The sequence below is a fragment of the Oryx dammah genome, unplaced genomic scaffold (assembly GCF_014754425.2).
Source record: "Oryx dammah isolate SB20612 unplaced genomic scaffold, SCBI_Odam_1.1 HiC_scaffold_29, whole genome shotgun sequence".
Lineage (NCBI taxonomy): Eukaryota > Metazoa > Chordata > Mammalia > Artiodactyla > Bovidae > Oryx > Oryx dammah.
In genome coordinates this window covers 73,835,363-73,857,150 of record NW_024070213.1, presented here as the reverse complement: position 1 = coordinate 73,857,150, position 21,788 = coordinate 73,835,363, and the positions used below count along the sequence as shown (strand labels likewise).

At 41.0% G+C, this 21,788-nt stretch overlaps 1 protein-coding gene across 1 annotated transcript in view; it reads right to left on the bottom strand.

Moving 5' to 3' along the window:
• Positions 1 to 21,788, bottom strand: part of MYRFL (myelin regulatory factor like) — a 120,852-nt gene that overhangs the window by 80,948 nt on the left and 18,116 nt on the right. The window contains exons 2-3 of the mRNA XM_040233940.1: positions 11,898 to 11,954; positions 10,782 to 10,872 (exon numbers count right to left, since the gene is read on the bottom strand). Of these exons, the coding sequence (XP_040089874.1) occupies positions 10,782 to 10,872; positions 11,898 to 11,954 (148 nt within the window). The remainder of the gene's footprint in view (positions 1 to 10,781; positions 10,873 to 11,897; positions 11,955 to 21,788) is intronic.

Here is a 21,788-nt window from a genome sequence, read left to right as displayed (position 1 = left end):
GTTAATGGATTATATACTCCCATTAAAGGGAAGATACTGGAAGAATGGATTTTTAAAAAGCAAGGCCCAACTATATGTTGCCTGCAAGAAACACTTTAAAGACTGATAAGTTGAAAACTAATGGAGAAAGAATATGAGTATGGGAAGGCAGAAGTGATTTCATGAATAATAGCTAAAATAGACTTAAAAAATAAAGAGACTCATTCAATAATAATAGGATAAATGGCAAAGTGTGGTCTCCTGTGGGTTGAAAGGGATGCAAATTAAAAGGAGTGCAAAATAGATGTTCTTTTGAGCTGGTTGAAGTTAGTACATCCAGGACATCTGCATGCTGGCTCCAAAGCAGCCAGGATTCCTTTCAGATTGCAGCCAGGCTGGATTCAGCATTTACTGAGTGCCTAGTATGTGCTCATAACTCTACTAGACACCAGGCAGGACTTAACAGTGCTAAGATGTGGGCTTCCTGGGACTTCCTGGCGGTCCAGTGGTTAAGATTTGTGCTTCCACATCAGTGGGCATGGGTTTGATCCCTGGTGAGGGAATAAGATTCCTCATGCCCTGCGGTAAAGCAAAAAAAAAAAAAAAAAGACATGGGCTTCCCATGAACACCCAGCTGGGACTATTCACGATTCTACAGTCCAGTCCTCAGTTTTCTCCACTGACTCCACCCAACACCTTCACATACCACTTGCACCTTCTCTAAAGCTCTATTGCACAGTGACATCACCTCAGCAGAGTGCCCTGTACAGAGTTATTACTTAATAAATATGAATTACTGCTTTTTACCTGACATATGGCCATAAATATGTGTGTGTATATAAATTCATATATCAAGAGAGTTTTCCTGACCACCAGTCTAACCTGGTAGAGTCTTCCCACCCCTTGCATTCTACGCTCCTACCCTACACTTACTTTTCTTCATCTTACTGAACGACTTTATACAATACGTCAGTGTCTTTCTCTTCCCACTGGAGTCCGTAGTGACCTTAGAGCGCTAAGAGTGAATGCTGAAGGCATAGGAAGAGCTTTCCCCAGGAGCAGGCAATAAGGAAATGCATTGTCTTCTGAGAACTTAAAAAAAAACAATACTTAAACCCACAGAAAGTCAATTTGCTATTTGACGCCACTAAACCACACACCACTAAATCAAAGAAAAGTGCCTGGGTGCCCTGCAGGGCAGACTGCTTTACCACATTGCCCTCGGTAAACTGTGAGCAGGAACTTCATTGTTTTGTTTACTGTTGGACTCCATCATGCAATTACAAAGACTGCTGTTACTGAAAGGATTCTCTCCAGATTTTCATGTGTATGATTCACGTCCTCCCACACAGACATTCACTTACGAGCCTGTCTTAATACTGTGTGTGCGTGTGTCTCCTGCATTGTGCCCACTGGCAAGCATGTAGAAGTGAAGTCACTCAGGCGTGTCCGACTCTTTGCGACCCCTTGGACTGTAGCCTGCCAGGCTCCTCCATCCATTGGATTTTCCAGGCAAGAATCCTGGAGTGGGTTGCCATTTCCTTCTCCAGAGGATCTTTCCAACCCAGGGATTGAACCGGGGTCTCCCGTGTTACAGGCAGACTCCTTAAAGTCTGAGCCACCAGGGAAGTCCATGTCTTAATACTGTGTGTGTGTGTGTGTGTCTCCTGCATAGTGCCCACTGGCAAGCATGTAGTAGGCACTTAATAAATAAATATTTGATCAAGCTTGGTACCTACCACGTGGAAGCTGGGATGGGAAAGGGCCTTGGCAGAAATGTCATCACCAGATAAAGTTGCCCAAGAAAATCATTTTATGTCAGGGCAGTGGAAGCAAGAAAAGCATGGTGCAAAGCAACTATCCTACAATTAAAAAAAAAAAAAAAAAAAGACCAGCAAGCTGCCACCTGTCTTCTTCAGCCTTACCTTGGCAAACTGCAAAGACCCTGACCCTCTCACCACTCTCTCCTGCTGCTTGAGAAATAAACGACCTTTAGAGAAGACCTACTCTGGTCCAGTCACTGAGCTAACCCTTTGCATGTGTTGCCTCATCTAATGTCTGCTATGACCATCTTTGCCCCTAACCCCCAGACAATGAAACTGAGACCTGATGAGGTTAAGTAATTTACCCGAGATTATTCATCTGGCAACCAGTCAAACTGGAGTCAAAAGATCTAGCATCAGAGTTTATGCTCGAACAGATCAAGGTGTTGGGCATCTCTGGTGGTAAAGAATCTGCCTGCCAGTGAAAGAGACGTGGGTTTGATCCCTGATCTGGGAACATCCCACATGATGCAAAGCGACTAAGTCCATGCACACAACCACTGATCCTGTGTTCCAGAGTCCTGGAACTGCAGCTACTGAAGCCTGCACGCCTGGAGCCTGTGCTCTGCAACAGGAGAAGCCCGTGCACGCAGCCAGAGCGCAGCAACAAAGACCCAGCATGGCCAGAAAGAAATAAATGAGGTTATTTTTTAAAAAAAGAATGTGGTGTTTTTCGATACAGATATTTAAATATCTTAAACTCTTTACTGTAGGTTATGTCATTTTTTACAAATATCTTTAGAATTGATAAGTCACTGGTAATGCTTTAGCTCAGGATTCTGTTTAGCTTTCCTCCTACTGCATCTGTTTGAACCCAGAAATCAAACTGGTCGATGAACCCAGCCTTTAAAACACTCATCTCACAGAATTACACAGACTATTTCACTCTCTTTCGCAACATCACAGTGAAGAGTTTATCAGCCCCGCTATACCGGTGGCAGAACTAAAACATGCAGCTGGTCACTGACTCCTAACTCGTTTTGCCATCCAACTCCAGTAAGCCAAGTCCAGAGTGAAACCTGGGCTTCCCTGGTGGCTGAGCAGTAAAGAATCTGCCTGCAATGCAGGAGACATGGGTTCAGTCCCCGGGTTGGGAAGATCCTTTGGAGAAGGAAAAGGCAACCCACTCCTGTATTCTTGCCTGGAGAATCCCATGAACAGAGGAGCCTGGTGGGCTGCAGTCCATGGGGTCACAAAGAGTCAGACACGACTTAGCGGGTAGACAACAACAACAAAGCAAAACCCAGAATACCAGATGCTTAATCTCAACCATTAGAATGAAATGACATGAAACCTGGCGTCGATTTTTCATGGGCCTAATCTGTCTGTAAGTTCCTCTCCTGTGAAGTCACCCGTGGAAATCTGTGATTGGGTGTCACCTCAGTGCCCTAAGTTAGTCCCTTCTTACCCATCAGCAGCATCTCGAGGCCAGCCTAAAGCTTGGTGTGCCATCTGCCTCCTTGAACACACTCTAACCAGACTGTATTACTTGGTCTGGGTCTTGGGAAGTGGTGGGGAAGAACATATATGCATGTGATCTAAAGTAGGGCTTCTCAAACTGTAACGTGTATGTGAATCCCACAGGGATCCTGGTAAAAGAGCAGATTTAGACTCAGCATTTGGGGTCAGGGCTTGAGGTATGACATTCTTAGCTTTCAGGCGATGCTGAGGCTATGGCCACCTCACCCCCACTTTGTGTAAAGGAAGGAAGCAGGAAAACCTCTGGGCATGTTTGAAGAAAACAAAGCCTGTCTTGAAGATCCACTGGTCACTTTTCCAGAGTCTTCCTTCCTCTACACACACACACACCACACACACACACACACACACACACCTCTTGTCCTATTTCACTGTAACTTCCAGGAGTTTATGCTGCCCCCTAAGTCTCTAGCCTCCTGCCCTATAAGCAGTACTCTGTACCTGGACATTTCCCAGGGTGTTCAACCACCACAGTTCACCTTTGTTTTTAGTGGGTAACTGTCAGGCTAACCTAGCAAATCAGAGGACTTCAGCCTGCTCCTCCTGCTCCTCCTGGTCAGACAGCTGCCCTGGACTCTCTACACAAGGAAACATGGGTGCGAGGGCAATTGTTAGAACGTCTCATCCTAACAATCCCCAGTCCAACATACCAGTTAGAGTCACACAGAAAGATGAGGTTGTCCTGAGCAGCACATTCCAGTGCTTATATATGGGCCCATGCCTCCCCAAAGGGACTCCCAGCCATGTAAGTTTGAGAACACTGCATACCATTTCTCTTTTGCAGCTGCATATTAGCCCAACAAAGGCTCTGAGAAGTCCTGCAGTAAAGAAATTTATCTAATTTTAAGTCAGTGAGTCACAAGCTTATTTATTATTGACCATGGAATTTTAATTTTTTTTCCCACAGCATCTTATGGGACTACTTTTCCATAGAGCTTTTAGGGACAGCTGTTTCACATAGCCAAAATTTCATTTTTTAATGTATTTGAGATTTGAAAATATATCTATGAGATTCAAATTTGCTTTCAGAAATTGTGTAGCTTAATAGTCTCTTAAGTTGCTTAAAAGTTGTCATTGATAATTTTTAAAGTCACAATTCAAGGGCAATATGGTGGCCCAGACAGTAAAGCATTTGCCTATAACGCAGGAGACCTGGGTTCGATTCCCAGGTTGGGAATATCCCCTAGAGAAGGAAATGGTTACCCACTCCAGTGTTCTTGCTTGGAGAATTCCATGGACAGAGGACACTGGCAGGCTACAGTCCAGGGGGCTGCAAAGAGTCGGACACGGCTGAGTAGCTAACACTTTCACATAGCAGAGGGGAAGTAACACAGTGTTTGTAGTAAATTCATGCTTGAATCCTAGCTCTGCTACTTATTAGCTGTGAACCCAGGAAAGAAAACCTACATCCCAGGGCTTCTGTGAGGAATACAACTAGCCTGCAAAAAGAGAGCTTGGAATTTAGAAACACTCAACACTTGGGGTATTTGAATATATTATCCAGATGTATAATGTTCACTGGACCAGCTCAGCAGCTCCATGAGTATAGACTGGGGCTGTTTCCACTTGTTCTCTCTTGGATTTTTATTGCAGCTCCACTTAACTGCATGTACCTGAGCAAAGGTAGGTTGTCTGATAATAGGACTTCTCTTTAACGTGCGAGAACTCTGACAATCTTTGCAAACAATGGTTCAGGATCCGTCTGAGTCACAGCTTTTAGCACACAATTTTAGACACACTTCATGTGTTTCCCTGAGAGTCATGGAGTCTAAAAACATCTCTGAAAATATCAATTAATCCAAAAGATGCACGTAGAAGAAAAGGCAGGTGTTCTAGCGCCAGGCACATTTTAATTCCAGCTTTGTCTCTAACCGATGAAGATTTACTTTGCATCTCAGCCTCTTCATGTGTAAAATATGGACAATATTGTGCCTATTTTGAAGAGTTAATAAGAGAATGAAATGTGTAAAATCAAATATGTAATTAAACAAGTGAATAAATTACAAAGAATAACACCTAATAATTGATGTACGTTCAACAATATTAACTCTCTCCTCTACTTCACTTACAAACTCTCAAAGGTAGAAAGTAAATCTGATTGAGCAAACTATGTCTGAATCTCAATAGCAACCATCCATAGCAAGATATCTGGTCTTGCTTGAAGGACCATTATTATCAGGGAGACCAAGATCAAATGACAGATTTCTGAACACCCAGGTAGAAAGACAGCTCTTTGAATAAGACTTAAAACTTGTTCACTTTTCCCCACAAACAGCTAAAGTTCTTTCTGCTAGTTATAAAAGTGATCCAGATGATTAAACAGATTCCGATGGGATAAGCTTTACCTTATCTTAAGAAGAGATCACGTGAGGGAAAGAAACTAGATAACTTCTGACAGACTGTTTATAGGCAGAGATGGTTAGGGTAAACCCACCTGCCCATCCTTCTTGCAGGAATAATGGCAGCTATCTGCATGGACTGAGAGGAATATGAAAGCAGGCACAGGGGCAATTTGTGTCTGGTGTCAGCCCATGCAGCCACCTGGAGCAAACAGCCGGCTCAGAGTGTGGGTCAGATATGTGGCAACCCATCAGTTGTGTGTGTGTGTGTGTGTGTGTGTGCACGCGCGCGCATGCTTAATTAGCCTGCAAAATGTTGAGCTTCCATTCTTCCCCACAGTCATTTTGGCATGGACGTTTTTTGTTGGCAAAGAGCAACAAGAGCCAGGTACCAAAATACCTGCAAATAGCTTTCCCTGTTACTATTGAGATTCATAGATTCATGTCTTGTTTAACTCTCTGTCCTTCATGGGGGAGAGATGGAAGGGCATTTATAGGAACGTCAATGTGGGCTCAGCAACAGGAGGGAATGACAGAGCAGGGTCAGTGAACTTAAAGACAGATTAATAGAAACTATCCAATATAAACAACAGAGAGGAAGAAAATGAACTGAGCCTCAGGGACCTGTGTACAACATCAAAAGTCTAACATTTACATCACTGGAGTCCTAGACAGAGGAAAGAAAGACACTGATACAGAAACATAAATGTGAAGAAAAAATGACTAAAACCCTCCTAGATGTAGTGAAAAATAGAAATTTACAGTTTAAAAAGCAGAGCAAAACAGTATAATTTCAAAGAAAACCTTCTCCTATCCAGACACATTATAATAAGATTGCTGAAAATGTTATCTTGCAGGTAGAGAAAAATGACATATTATATATACAAGGAAGCAATGATTCAAAAACTGCTTCTTTCTCATCAGAAACCATAGAGATCAGAAGACAGTACTGGGGGGGAAAGAACTGAGAACTCTAAATCCACAATCATTCTTGAGGACTTTGGCATTTCTCTTACAGTAATAGATAAAAGAAGTAGAGAAAATTCAGGAAGGCTGTGGAAGACTTGAACAACAATGTTAACCAGCTTGAATACTTGACCCAACAACAGTGAATGCGCAAAGTGCACAGGGGACACTCACAAGATAGATCATGTCCTGGATCATAAAGCAAATCTTAACCAATTTAAGATAATTAGAATTATAGAGTGTGTTCTGTGTCCATAAGGGAATTAAACAATGAATCAGTGCCAGGAAATTTCCAAAATATTTAGAAATTAAATAAACCCATTCCAGCAACCCATGAGTTAAAGAGGATGTCTCAAGAAAAAATAGGAAATATTCTGAGCTGAAAGAAAACCAAAGAACAGCATATTAAAAACTGAGGAAGGCAGCTAAAGCATTGAACGATTAAATTAGAAAACAAAGAATGGTCTCAAATCAAGAACTAAGCTTCCAACTCAAAACTAAACAATGAGGAGCTGACCAAGCCCAAAACAAGCAGAAGGAAAAAATAAGAATAGAAATTAGTGAAATTGAAAACAAACACATGGAGGAATTCTTAAACTAATTAATGGCTTCATTAAGATTGCAGGACCCAAGCCCACTACATAAAAAACAAAAATAGTTCTATATGATGGCAATGAATAATTGGAACCTAAAATTTGGGAAAAAAAATTTAGAACCACTATTATTTACACTAACTCAAAGAAAAATCATGAAACACTTGGGTGTAGATCTAAACAAAACATACAAGATTTATAGCTAAAACTACAAACACTTATGAGAGAAAGCAACGGAAGCCTAAATAAATGGAGAGGTGTATGTTCATAGGGCTTCCTCGGTGGCGCAGCAGTAAAGAATTTGCCTGCCAAGGCTGCAGATGCAGGTTCAGTCCCTGGGTTGGGAAGATCCTTTGGAGAAGGAAATGGCGACCCACTCCAGTATTTTTGTCTGGCAAGTCCCGTGGATAGAAAAACCCAGGTGGGCTACAATCCACGGGGTCTCAAAAGAGTCAGACTCGACTTAGTGACTAACCAACAATTATGTCCATGGCTTCAGTCAGTTCAGTTCAGTCGCTCAGTCGTGTCCGACTCTTTGCAACCCCATGAACTGCAGCACACCAGGCCTCCCTGTCCATCACCAACTCCCGGAGTTCACCCAGACTCACGTCCATCGAGTCCGTGATGCCATCCAGCCATCTCATCCTCGGTCGTCCCTTTCTCCTCCTGCCCCCAATCCCTCCCAGCATCAGAGTCTTTTCCAATGAGTCAACTCTTCGCATGAGATGGCCAAAGCACTGGAGTTTCAGCTTTAGCACCATTCCTTCCAAAGAAATCCCAGGGTTGATCTCCTTCAGAATGGACTGGTTGGATCTCCTTGCAGTCCAGGTCCATGGCTTGGAAGACTCAATTTTAAGATGTCGTATATGCAAGCTCAGTTGCTAAGTCATGTCTCTCTTCAGACCCCACGGACTGTAGCCCACCTGGGTTCTTCTGTCCATGGGACTTGCCAGACAAGAATACTGGCGTGTGTTGTCATTCCCCTCTCCAGGGGATATTTCTGACCCAGGGATCGAACCTGCCTCTCCTGCACTGGCAGGCGGGTTCTTTACCACTGTACCACCTGGGAAGCTGTTAAGATGTTGATTTTCCCCCAAATGGATCTCTAGACTTAATACAATTCTAGTCCACATCTCGGAGAAGGCAATGGCACCCCACTCCAATGCTCTTGCCTAGAAAATCCCATGGATGGAGGAGCCTGGTAGGCTGTTGTCCATGAGGTCGCTAAGAGTCAGACACGACTGAGCGACTGCACTTTCACTTTTCACTTTCAATCATTGGAGAAGGAAATGGCAACCCACTCCAGTGTTCTTGCCTGGAGAATCCCAGGGATGGGGGAGCCTGGTAGGAGGCCGTCTGTGGGGTCGCACAGAGTCGGACACGACTGAAGCGACTTAGCAGCAGCAGCAGCAGCAGTCTACATCTCAGTAAGATTGTTATAGATATAAACAAGCTGATTTTAATATTTATGTGAGGTCAAAGGAACTAGAATTATCAAAGCACTTTTGAAAAAGAAGACAAATTTGGAGAACTTATACTATATGGTTTTAAGACATGATTACAGTAATCAAGATAATGTGGTACTTGCAAAATAATAGATACATGGATCAATGGATCAGAATAAAGAGTCTAGATACAGATCCATACAAACATGGTCAATTAATTTTTTTATAACAGCATAAAGACAATTTGATAGAGAAATATTATCCAACAAGGAATTCATAAGGCAACTGGACATCTATACACAAAGAAATTAATCTCAACTTGTATCTCAAAACTCATACAAAAATTAATTAAAAATGGATTACAGACCTAAATATAAAACTAAAACTTTTAGGAAAAAAACAGAAGAAAATCTCTGACAACTTGTTAGGCAATATCTATATTTCTTAGATATAAAACACAAAAGAAAAATTTGGTCTATTGGACATCATCAAAATTTAAAACTTCTCCTCTGGGAAAGACATTGTGAAGAGAATGAAAACACAAGTTACAGGCATGGAGAAGGTATTCATAATCACATATCCAACACTGTTCTAATATCCTAAAGAATTCTCTGAACTCCAAAATAAGAAAAATTTAGTTTTTTAAATGGGCAAAATATTTGAACAAACATTTTAACAAAGAAAATATATGAAAGGTAAACAACCACATGAAATAAGGCTCAACATCAGTTATTGATAGGAAAATGCAAATTAAAACAAATTGGGATACCATGATAAACCTATTAGAATGGCTATAATAACATTTTTTAAAAAACCAATAATTCCAAGAACTGGTGATGAAGAGAAGAAACTGGGTATCTCATATATTGCTAGTGGTAATGCAATTTTATAAAGTTAAGCTTGTACTTATAACATGGTCCAGCAGACTTTATCCAAAGTGTTACCCTAGAGAAATTAAAACTTTTGATCACACAAACACCTATGCATGAATATTTATAAGAGCTGTTCAAAACTGTCAAAACTGGAAATAATCAAAATATCCTTGAATGAGTAACTGGACAAACTGTTACAACAGAGCTTGCTGCTGCTGCTGCTAAGTCACTTCAGTCGTGTCTGACTCTGTGTGACCCCATAGACAGCAGCCCACCAGGCTCCCCCATCCCTCGGATTCTCCAGGCAAGAACACTGGCGTGGGCTTATCTCAGCAATAAAAAAGAATGAACAACAACAGCAAAAAGAATGAAAAAGAAGGACATTATGCTTGGTGAAAGAAGTCAGACTCATCGTATTATATACCATAAGGCCTCACTTATATGACATTCTGGAAAAAGCAAAACTACGGGGACAGAAAAAGAAAGATCAGTGGTCAGCAGGGGTTAGGGGAGCATGATGGGTATAAGCACAAAGTGGAAATGTAGGGGAAATGTATCGGGTGAAGGAATGGTTGTGTGTGGCAACCCTGGCAATAGTTACACAACTCTGTGGATTTCTCAAAACTCACAAAACCATACACAAGACAAAAGTTGAATTTTATTGCTTATAAGTTGTTTTAAAAGAAAGTGGACACGGATATATAAATATTAGAAAATAAGAGCAGAAATCAATGACATAGAAAACAGAAAAACAGTTAAGAATATAATTTTAACCAAAAGCTGGTTCTTTAAAAGCTTAAGAAAACTGATAAACCTCTTGATAAATTATCAAGAAAAAAAGACATGAATATCAATGACATGATATCAATGACAACACTTGTTGTTCACTATAGATTCTACAGACATTAAAAGTATAATAAGGAAATGTGATGAACAATTTTATGCCAGTAAATTCAATAGGTGATAAGTGAAATTTATAAAGCCATTGAAAGACATAAACTACTTAAGCTGATAATTAATAATTGATAACCTGAATAGCCCCATGTCTATTAAAAATACAGAATTGGAAGGGAGAACCTTCCTATTAAAAAAAAAAGGCAAAACAAACCAGACTTAGTTAGCTTCACTGATGAAATTTGCAGAAGGTTTATATTAATAGAAGAAATAATACCAACTCTACTTAAGCTCTTCTGGAAAACAGAAAAGGAAGAAGCACTTCCCAGTTCATTTAATTATTTCATAATTTTTTAAACACCAAATGGAGAACAGTGCTCTCATTACTTACAAGGCTCCCAAATCGAAGTCATTGCCCAAGAACTCCTCCAGTAGACTTGTATCCAGGGTGGGGTTCCCCAGAGTACCATTGGCACCTTGAGCTGCAAAGGCAAATTGAAAAATCTAGAGATTCATGAAGATTTCAGAATGGTTGATCACTAAAATTTCAAAGCAACTGAGTGGCATAATATATTTATTGAGAATGTAGTCTTCCTTCCATTCAAATATTTCCTTCAGAAATCTTTTTAGATGTTACCCTCTTCCAGTAGCCTTCCTTGACTGCCCAAGGTTGGCTTAGGTGCCCATTTCTATGTGCTTTCATTAACACCATGTATTTTGCCTTATGTACTATTTTAATTGCTTGCTTTTGTGTTTGTTTCTATATCTAAATTCTTTAACTTCAGGGACTGTGTCTTTCTTATTGTATCTACAAGTATCTATGGTATAAAAAAAAGAAAAGATTTATTGGCTGGCTGGCTAGCTGGATGGATGGATGGATGGATAGATGGACTGATGACTGGTTTGTTGGCTGGACAGATTACTTCCAGTTAAGTCATCAAGAAGTTCAATATCTGGCCTCGTGTTTTTGTTAGACTTCCCAAATATAACACAACAGTCCTGTCCTTTTTCTGGATTTACAAAATGAAAATGAGCTTAGTGATTTCCTTCTGATCATTATAAAGATACCAGAATATTTAAGAATATAAAATATGTTATAAAGAAGACAAAACAATCTTTCTTTGCAGATAACATGACTATATACCTAGATAATTCAAGAGAAACAACTGACAACACAAGGAAATGATCAGAAAAGTCAATAAAGTAGACAGTTAAAAATTAACTACAAAGACTAATTACTTTTGTATATACAAAAAATGACCAGTCAATCATTCAAATAAATATAATGGGGGGAAAAGAAGATTCCATTCAAAATAATGAAAAGCCTAAGATATCTAAACATATATTTGGGGACAATATATTTTTTTAAAAAAAAAAGCTAAGAAACTCTATGAAGTATCATAAAAAGAAATTTGATAAATGGAAAGGCCGTCATTATTCTGAGACTAAAATAATCATTATCAAAGAGCTTTTACTAGACATTATTTAGGATGTCTGCCAAACTCACAGTCATTTTCTAAGACATTTCCCCCTATAAAAAGTCTTGAGCTACCCTTACAAGTACCTGAATCAGAGAAAAAAATCATTGGTTAGACAGTGACCAATTCAATTATTTCTCCTAAAATTTGAACTACTAAACTTTAAAGCTGATGGGTAAGATTAAGTTACATAATAGCTCTGGCAGAGGACTAGAGTGATAGTCTAAATATTTCTGGCAGGTTCTTTACCCAGATCCTTCACCCAGGTCCTTCAGGATTTGAGTGAGGCTGGTTGTTCCCCTTTTATTCTAATCACATGACAAAGTCTTATATGCATGCAGTAAACCCTTTTGAATTGATTTGTATGTTATCTGAAATCAAATAATCCCCAAGGAAATGGTTCTGAAAATCTTCTGGAAAAGTAAATACATAAAAATGACCAGAAAAATTATGGAGGGTGGGGCAATAATTACTAAGAAATACACAGATCAAATACACATTCAAGGAACACACATGATTCCAGGATATATCAAGAAATATTACATATATATGGACTAAATCTGATAGAGTGCCTGATGAACTATGCATGGAGGTTCGTGACATTGTACAAGAGACAGGGATAAAGACCACCCAGGTATAAAGACCATCCCCATGGAAAAGAAATGCAAAAAAACAAAATGGCTGTCTGAGGTGGCCTTACAAATAGCTGTGAAAAGAAAAGAAGTGAAAAGCAAAGGAGAAAAGGAAAGATATAAGCATCTGAATGCTGAGTTCCAAAGAATAGCAAGGAGAGATAAAGCCTTCCTCAGCGATCAATGCAAGGAAATAGAGGAAAATGCCAGAATGGGAAAGACTAGAGATCTCTAGCCTGGTGGGCTGCTGTCTATGGGGTCACACAGAGTCAGACACGACTGAAGTGACTTAGCAGCAGCAGCAGCAGAGATCTCTTCAAGAAAATTAGAGATACCAAGGGAACATTTCATGCAAAGATGGGCTCGATAAAGGACATAAATTGTATGGACCTAACAGAAGCAGAAGATATTAAGAAGGGGTGGCAAGAATACACAGAAGAACTATACAAAAAAGATCTTCACGACCAAGATAATCACAATGGTGTGACCACTCACCTAGAGCCAGACATCCTGGAATGTGAAGTCAAGGGGGCCTTAGAAAGCATCACTAGGAACAAAGCTAGTAGAGGTGATGGAATTCCACTTGAGCTACTTCAAATCCTGAAAGATGATGCTGTGAAAGTGCCGCACTCAATATGTCAGCAAATTTGGAAAACTTAGCAGTAGCCACAGGACTGAAAAAGGTCAGTTTTCATTCCAATCCCAAAGAAATTGAAAGTGAAGTCATTCAGTCATGTCTGACTCTTTGTGACCCCATGGACTGCAGCCCACCAGGCTCCTCAGTCCATGGAATTTTCTAGGCAAGAGTACTGGAGTGGGTTGTCATTTCCTTCTCCAGGGGATCTTCCCAACCCAGGGATTGAACCCGGGTCTCCTGCACTGCAGGCAGATGCTTTACCATCTGAGCCACCAGGGAAGCCCAATCCCAAAGAAAGGCAATGCCAAAGAATGCTCAAACTACCGCATAATTGCACTCATCTCACAAGCTAGTAAAGTAATGCTCAAAATTCTCCAAGCCAGGCTTCAGCAATATGTGAACCGTGAACTCCCTGATGTTCAAAATGGTTTTAGAAAAGGCAGAGGAACCAGAGATCAAATTGCCAACATCTGCTGTATCATCGAAAAAGCAAGAGAGTTCCAGAAAACCATCTGTTTCTGCTTTATTGACTATGCCAAAGCCTTTGACTGTGTGGATCACAAGAAACTGGAAAATTCTGAAAGAGATGGGAATACCAGACCACCTAACCTGCCTCTTGAGAAACCTATATGCAAGTCAGGAAGCAACAGTTAGAACTGGACATGGAACGACAGACTGGTTCCAAATAGGAAAAGGAGTACGTCAAGGCTGTATATTGTCACCCTGCTTATTTAACTTATATGCAGAGTACATCATGAGAAAAGCTGGGCTGGAAGAAGCACAAGATGGAATCAAGATTGCCAGGAGAAATATCAATAACCTCAGATATGCAGATGATACCACCCTTACAGCCGAAACTGAAGAGGAACTAAAAAGCCTCTTGAAGAAAGTGAAAGAGGAGAGTGAAAGAGTTGGCTTAAAGCTCAACATTCAGAAAATGAAGATCATGGCATCTGGTCCCATCACTTCATGGGAAGTAGATGGGGAAACAGTGTCAGACTTTATTTTGGGGGGCTCCATAATCACTGCAGATGGTGATTGCAGCCATGAAATTAAAAGACGCTTACTCCTTGGAAAGAAAGTTATGATCGACCTAGATAGCACCTTAAAGCAGAGACATTACTTTGTCAACAAAGGTCCATCTAGTCAAGGTTTTGGTTTTTCCAGTGGTCATGTATGGATGTGAGAGTTGGACTGTGAAGAAGGCTGAGCGCCGAAGAATTGATGCTTTTGAACTGTGGTGTTGGAGAAGACTCTTGAGAGTCCCTTGGTCTGCAAGGAGATCCAACCAGTCCATCCTAAAGGAGACCAGTCCTGGGTATTCCTTGGAAGGACTGATGCTGAGGCTGAAACTCCAATACTTTGACTACCTCATGCGAAGAGCTGACTCATTGGAAAAGACTTTGATGTTGGGAGGGATTGGGGGCAGGAGGAGAAGGGGATGACAGAGGATGAGATGGCTGGATGGCATCACTGACTCGATGCACCTGACTTTGGGTGAACTCCGGGTGTTGGTGATGGACAGGGAGGCCTGGCGTGCTGCAATTCATGGGGTCGCAAAGAGTCGGACACAACTGAGCAACTGAACTGAACTGATGGACTAAATATATATATTGTGTGTGTGCTAAGTTGCTTCAGTCATGTCTGACTGTTTGTGACCCTAGGGACTGTAGCGTGCTAGGTTTCTCTGTCCTTGGGATTTTCAGGCAAGAATACTGGAGTGGGTTGTCATGCCCTCCTCCAGGGGATCTTCCCAACCCAGGGATCAAACCTGAGTCTCTTAAGTCTCCTGCATTCCTCACAATATATATTATATTTACGTATATATATATATACACACACAAGAGGTACATAATAAGCGTATCCTTTGACACCAGTGAGGAAAGATTAATTATTCAATATATGTTGTGGGGAAAATTGGTTATACATCTGGGAGAAAAAAATCTGGATTATTTTCTTGTTCCCACACCGAAATTCCAGGTAGATGAAAAATTTCAACATAAATAAATGAAACCATAGAAAGAAAACATCAGTGACTATACTTACGATCTTGAGATAAAGGTTTTTTTCAAGCGTGGCACAAAAGTCAAAAATTATTTTTTAAAAAGGCCTTGATAAAATTTCATTATATACGTTTTTTGCACAGGGAAGAATTTTTAATGGTTTATTTTGAAATAATTTCTAACCTAAAGAGAAACTACAGGAATACAAAGAAAGTCACACATAACCTTTACCCACATCCATCAATTATTAACCCTGTGCTGCATTTTCATTATTCTCTCTCTCTCTCTCACACACACACACACAGATACACACCCACCTGTACATATCATTTTGAAACACTTGAGAACAGGTGCCCTCATCCCTGACTACTTCAGTATATCTTCCTCAGTATAACCATTATCTTCACAACCACAATTCAATTATCAAAATCAGAAAACTTACTATTGATACAGTTTTATTATACAATCTACATTCCACATTCAAATTTTGCCAATTGTCTTAATAAATGTCATTAATAGCATTCTTTTCTGGTACATAATTAAATCCAGTGGAATGTAATACATTTAGTTTTCATGCCTCTATAGATATTTTTGAAGGCTATAGGCTAGTTGTTTTCTAGAACGTGCTTCAGTTTTAGTTTGCCTCATGTTTTCTCAAGGTTAAATGCAAATTTTGTGTGTTTGGCAAGAGAATTACATAAATGATATTACGTCTTTCTTAGTGCCTTATATCAGGAGGACCATAATATCTCATTATTATTGATACTAATTTTCACCCCTTGGTTAAGGTACTACCTGCCAACTTTCTCCACTATAAATTTACCACTATGCTTTTTGTAATTTGTGGCAAAATACTTTGAAATTATGCAAATATTCTGTTCCTCGTTAAATTTTTATCTAGTAGTTTTAGTATCCATTGAAGATAATAAGCATTTTAATCCACAAAGGAAGTTAAAAACAAAGTGAAGGAATATTTTCAGTATACATGAGAAAGTAACTATCCATAATACCCAAAATATTCTTTCAAATCAGTAAAGTAACAGCTACACTTCAATAGAAAATAGTAAAAGACTTAAAGAGGCAGTTCATAAAATTAAAAATCAAATTGGTTAATAACTGTGCAAAATATATTAAACTTTACTAAGAAACAATTTAAAATATAAGAAAATTTTTTTCTTACAAAATTAGCATATATTCAAGGAATTCATAAAATCCACTGTTAATGATGATAGAAATAAGATGAACTTTTTGTGCACTGCTGACAGGAATACATATTAAATAATCTATCTAAAAAGAGCTAGCAGATGTTTCAAAAAAGCTGAATGTGTATATATACTCTGATCCCAAAATTTCGCTTAATATACTTATGATAATATACTTGCTATAATAATAGAAAATTGAGAATAGATGACCATTAATTGGCATTCATTTAATGAAATACTATGCAGTCATTTAATAAATTCTATAACATTTCAAGAGAAAGTAGGTTGCAAAATCTTTACCTACCCAGTTTGTTTTCAAACACAAATGCAATAGACAGACAATTCCAAAATTTAAAAGTTTAGAGTATAAAGCCTCATGACTTCCTCTTGAAAATAACTCCTTGACAGTGAAATTCTACCATGCAAAAATGATTCAGAAGAAAGAACTCAGAAATATAGAACTTGAAGGGGAAAACAACGATGAACAGCGAATACAGGACTTAAACTGAATAGCTGAGGGAAATATGGTTACAGACCAAAATGTAAAAGTAATAAACCCTGAAAAAGGAAAAAGTATCAGCACCAAAATGCACAAGATAGGGAGAGAGAAAATGGGAAGAGATGTGATATCAGTCCCTCTATTATTCATATCTCAGAGTTCATCTTCATTACACTAAATCTCCACCACTGAGTAAAGAACTAACGGTTCCAGCTTTGTAGTGACTTTTAAATCCCCTTTCTTAATCTTGGAAGAATCATTTAGAGCTATCTCTAATAGTAAAGAAACAATTATTTAAATTCTATAATTCCTTCAGTTTCCCTTCAAGTTCTTTTTATCTTATTAAATTCGACTAAAATTAATATTTATATTATATTTAATATCAATATTTTATTTAAATAGTACATGTGAGCTAAGATCCATTTTTTACAAAATTATTTCTACCATCTATCTAGTTATCCATCCATCTATAGATATTCATAGAGAAGATGAAATAATATTCTACCACTATTGACAGTAAGTAGATGGTAGGATTTAGAGTGATTTATCATTTTTTTAAAATTCCTATTACACACTTTGGAAAATTATTTTTCACTTTGCACAATTTTGAATAAAATGATTTTCTAAATTAAGTGAGAAATAAATTGCTAAAATAGATAAAAACATAAAACCTAAACTGACCAAAAGCCCTGGAGTAAATAGAGAAATTTTCCACTCATGACTATCACCCTATACATGCATAAAAGATAAAAGTCCCAGTGGCATCATGAGTTATGTTCTAAAACATGATAATTCCTCTGCCTGCAATTTTCACAATTCTGGAACATAAAGAAAGAAGTTTAATTCAGTTCAGTCACTCAGATGTGTCCGACTCTTTGAGACCCCATGAACCGCAGCACGCCAGGCCTCCCTGTCCATCACCAACTCCCAGAGTCCACCCAAACCCATGTCCATGGAGTCGGTGATGCCATCCAACCATCGCATCCTCTGTTGTCCCCTTCTCCTCCTGCCCTCAATCTTTCCCAGCGTCAAGGTCTTTTCCAATGAGTCAGCTCTTTGCATCGGAGAAGACAATGGCATGCCACTCCAGTACTCTTGCCTGGAAAATTCCATGGACGGAGGAGCCTGGTAGGCTGCAGTCCATGGGGTCTCTAAGAGTCGGACACGACTGAGTGACTTCACTTTGACTTTTCACTTTCATGCATTGGAGAAGGAAATGGCAACCCACTCCAGTATTCTTGCCTAGAGAATCCCAGGGACAGGGGAGCCCAGTGGGTTGCCGTCTATGGGGTCGCACAGAGTCGGACACGACTGAAGCGATTTAGCAGCAGCAGAAGCTCTTTGCATCAGGTGGCCAAAGTATTGGAGTTTCAGCTTCAACATCAGTCCTTCCAATGAACACCCAGGACTGATTTCCTTTAGGATGGACTGGTTGGATCTCCTTGCAGTCCAAGGGACTCTCAAGAGTCTTCTCCAACACCACAGTTCAAAAGCATCAATTCTTCAGTGCTCAGGTTTCTTTATAGTTCACATCCATACATGACCACTGGAAAAACCAAAGCCTTGACTAGATGGACCTTTGTTGGCAAAGTAATGTCTCTGCTTTTTAATATGCTGTCTAGATTGGTCATAACCTAGGTTGCGGACATTTCCCGGGTATAATTTCAATATGCACTATTTCAGCTGTCTATCCCACACACCCGTATCCTTCATGTAATCCAGTGCCTTGAATTCCTCCTAGGGGTAAGGTACCTCGGTACTAGATCACTGCACTAGTTTTTTGAGTTGTAGGAGGGCCATTTCATCTTCAGCTTAAAACAAAATTTTAAAAATCTTAAGCACCTCACAAATGGGAAAAATTGATGGGTGCTGAGACAGGCAGAAGAGAGGGAGGGGGAAAGGGAAAAGACAAAAGAGATCACCAGCTCCATTCAGTGACATGAACTCAGAGGGAGATGGACGGAAGATATCCCTAAAGGTCGCGATGGTCAGAAATGATCTCACAGTGGGGCTTTGTCTTGAGCTAGACTTGGAGAAAGGATAAGATGGAGATGAGAAGAGACTCTTTCGTTCTCTCGTTGATTCAACCAGTACTTACTAAGCATCTACTATGCGCCAAGCATTGTACAAGGTTCTGAGAACACAGCCTTGAGAAAAATTAACAAGATCCACTCAGGAGGCTTGGATTCGAATGGAGGGGAAGCGAGCAACAGTGGGGGAGGTACATGACATATGAGAAACAATAAATAAACAGGATCTTTTTGGGTGGTGATGAAAATAAAATAGAGTGGCATGATAGGCAGTTGGGGAAGGAGCTCCATTCAGCCTGGAGGCTTTTCTCAGGAAGGCACCAGCCGTGAAGAGATTGAGGGCAGAGCATGCTAGGGAGAGGGAACAGCCCTGCAAGAGCCCAGGGGCTGGACTGAGATGGCTTGTCAGAGAACCAAACCATTCTAGTGTGGCCAGACACAGGAGCACAGGGGAGGAGGGGAGGTGCTCAAAGCAATGAGAAGACTTTGGAAACTGAAATAATATGCTTTACATTTTTTTGTTTATTTGTTTGGCTGCACTTGGTCTTGGTTGCAGCACACAAGATCTTCGTTGTGTCATTGTGAGATATTTCCTTGCAGCCCATGGACTCTCTAGTTGCCCCTCAAGGGCTCAGTAGTTGCCCGTGGGCTTGGTTGCTCTGCGGCTTGTGGGATCTTCCCGGACCAGGGACTCGAACCCGCATTCCCTGCATTGCACAGTAGAGTCTTAACCACTGGACCACCAGGGAAGTCTCACTCTAAACTTATAAAAGGTCACCATAGTTGCTTTGCAGGAAAGAACTATCCAGGACAAGAACAGTAGAAGGGAAATCAGCTTGAAGCCTGTCGCAGTTGTCCAGGGACTTTCAGAGGGAGTTTGGAGTTCTTACTCTGGAAAGGAGAAGCACTTTGCCCGACTTCACCAGTCCTCTTAACAGCCCTAGAGTGAGTGAAGTCGCTCAGTCGTGTCCGACTCTTTGCAACCCCATAGACTGTAGCCTACCAGGCTCCTCCATCCATAGGATTTTCCAGGCAAGAGTACTGGAGTGGGTTGCCATTTCCCTTTCCAGAGGATCTTCCCGACCCAGGGATTGAACCCGGGTCTCCCGCATTGTAGGCAGACGCTTTACCCACTGAGCCACAAGAGATTTCCAATGTAGAGAGAAGGCAACGTGATTACACAGGTTAACTAGCTCGCCCAGGGTCACACAGCTGTAAATGACCTGCAGGGAAGCCAACAGGCCTGCCCTGATTCCTGAAAGTGTTCTCACTCCCATCCCCATCACTACCACCCCCAGCCTGTATTCCTCCTCTGCCCCAACAACGCCAGCCAACTGAGGGAAAGCAACTTGCTTTCAACTGGGCTTTGGTCAAGACAATTGCTAAGAGAAGCAGATGGAGGAAAAGATCTGTTTAGTTTCCCACTGAAGCCCCTGCTGGAGTCCCATCTGCTTTATACAGCCCACCCCACCCCACCCCCAAACACATACACACAACTCCCCACGTAGAGGTAGGAGGTGGCCCATAGATTCTCAGACCTGACCTCTGTGCTGCTTGCATTACATCACCCACCCTCCCCAACCTCCATCCCTAGGTAGAAATAAGAGATGATCCACGGCATCCAGGACCTGCCTGTGTGACTTGTCCAAATTCTTTACTGAACCAAGAGAGATGAACCCCAGGCTAGCTGGCTTTCTCTAGGACTCCAAAACCACAGCTGTGCTTTCCAGACCCAAAGGAAATTATTCCACAGTATAAATCCGTAGTGTCAGATAAAATTGTTTTCAGGAGGCTTTACACACACAGGGTGACGCTCAAATGGCTCTTAAAATAAATCACATGCTTTTTAAAAAATAATCACTTTGCTCTAAATGTCTTCAAAGCTGATCTATAACACCCAAACCTGCAAAGTGTGTGTTCTTGAGCATTCCACCCACTGTCAGGAAGGCTCAGGTCCAAACCTTGATGCCACCCTTTTCTAGATTTCTCTCTATGGCCCAGAAGGGCTGTCACCATCCTGCTCACAAAAGCAGAAACTGTCCAGGCCTCCAGGAGTCCCAGAGACCCACTCCCTTCATTGCTCTAAGGAAGCAAGGTCCTTCTTCACCCTAGCTCTCTGCCCCACTTCCAGGCACAGTGACAGCTGCAGGATGCTCACCTGTCCTGTTGCCCCTGGCCTCGGGCAGACCTCAGTCCACCAGGGATACCACAGACAGATCTAAGTTGCATCCACAAGACTCACTCATAGGCATGCATGTGCCTTTGGGGACACAGGGCTTCCCCGAAGTTATGAACAGGGGGCATACAGCAAGGACCTCCCTTTCTGTCTCCCTCCCACCCACCCAGTCACCACCAACCAGTCCTGTGTAAGGACCCTTCTTGTTTCTACACCAATGACCCCTTCCAATATAACCCCCTCAAACCCAGGTGCCCCCTGTTCCTTTTTAACTACTCTTTCACTCTTTGTCCCAAAACAGTGCTGCCCAGACTATTCAGACAACAGGTAAGATGACAAAATTTGTCTGTTAGGACAATCCTAGGATTTAAAAAAAATTTTTTTTGGCAGCCCCAGGTCTTAGTTTCATCATTTGGGATCCAGTTCCCTGACCAGGGATAGAACCAGGGATCAAACCTGGGCACCCCGCACTGGGAGCACAGAGTCTTAACCACTGGACCACCAGGGAAGTCCCTTTAGGTTTTTTAAAGACTCTAAATAGCAACCAGTGTTCCCACCTCCTGCAACCCCCACCCTGGTTGCCCTTTGAACTTAAACTTCCCTCTGATGTACCAGTGCTCATGAAGAATCGTAGCATCAATGTTCGTGGATATGCCAAAGAAGGAGGAGGAGGGGGAGGGAGAGGAAACGATGGAGGATGGGACGAGAAAGGAGACGTTAACCTGCTTAAGGGTGTGTGCT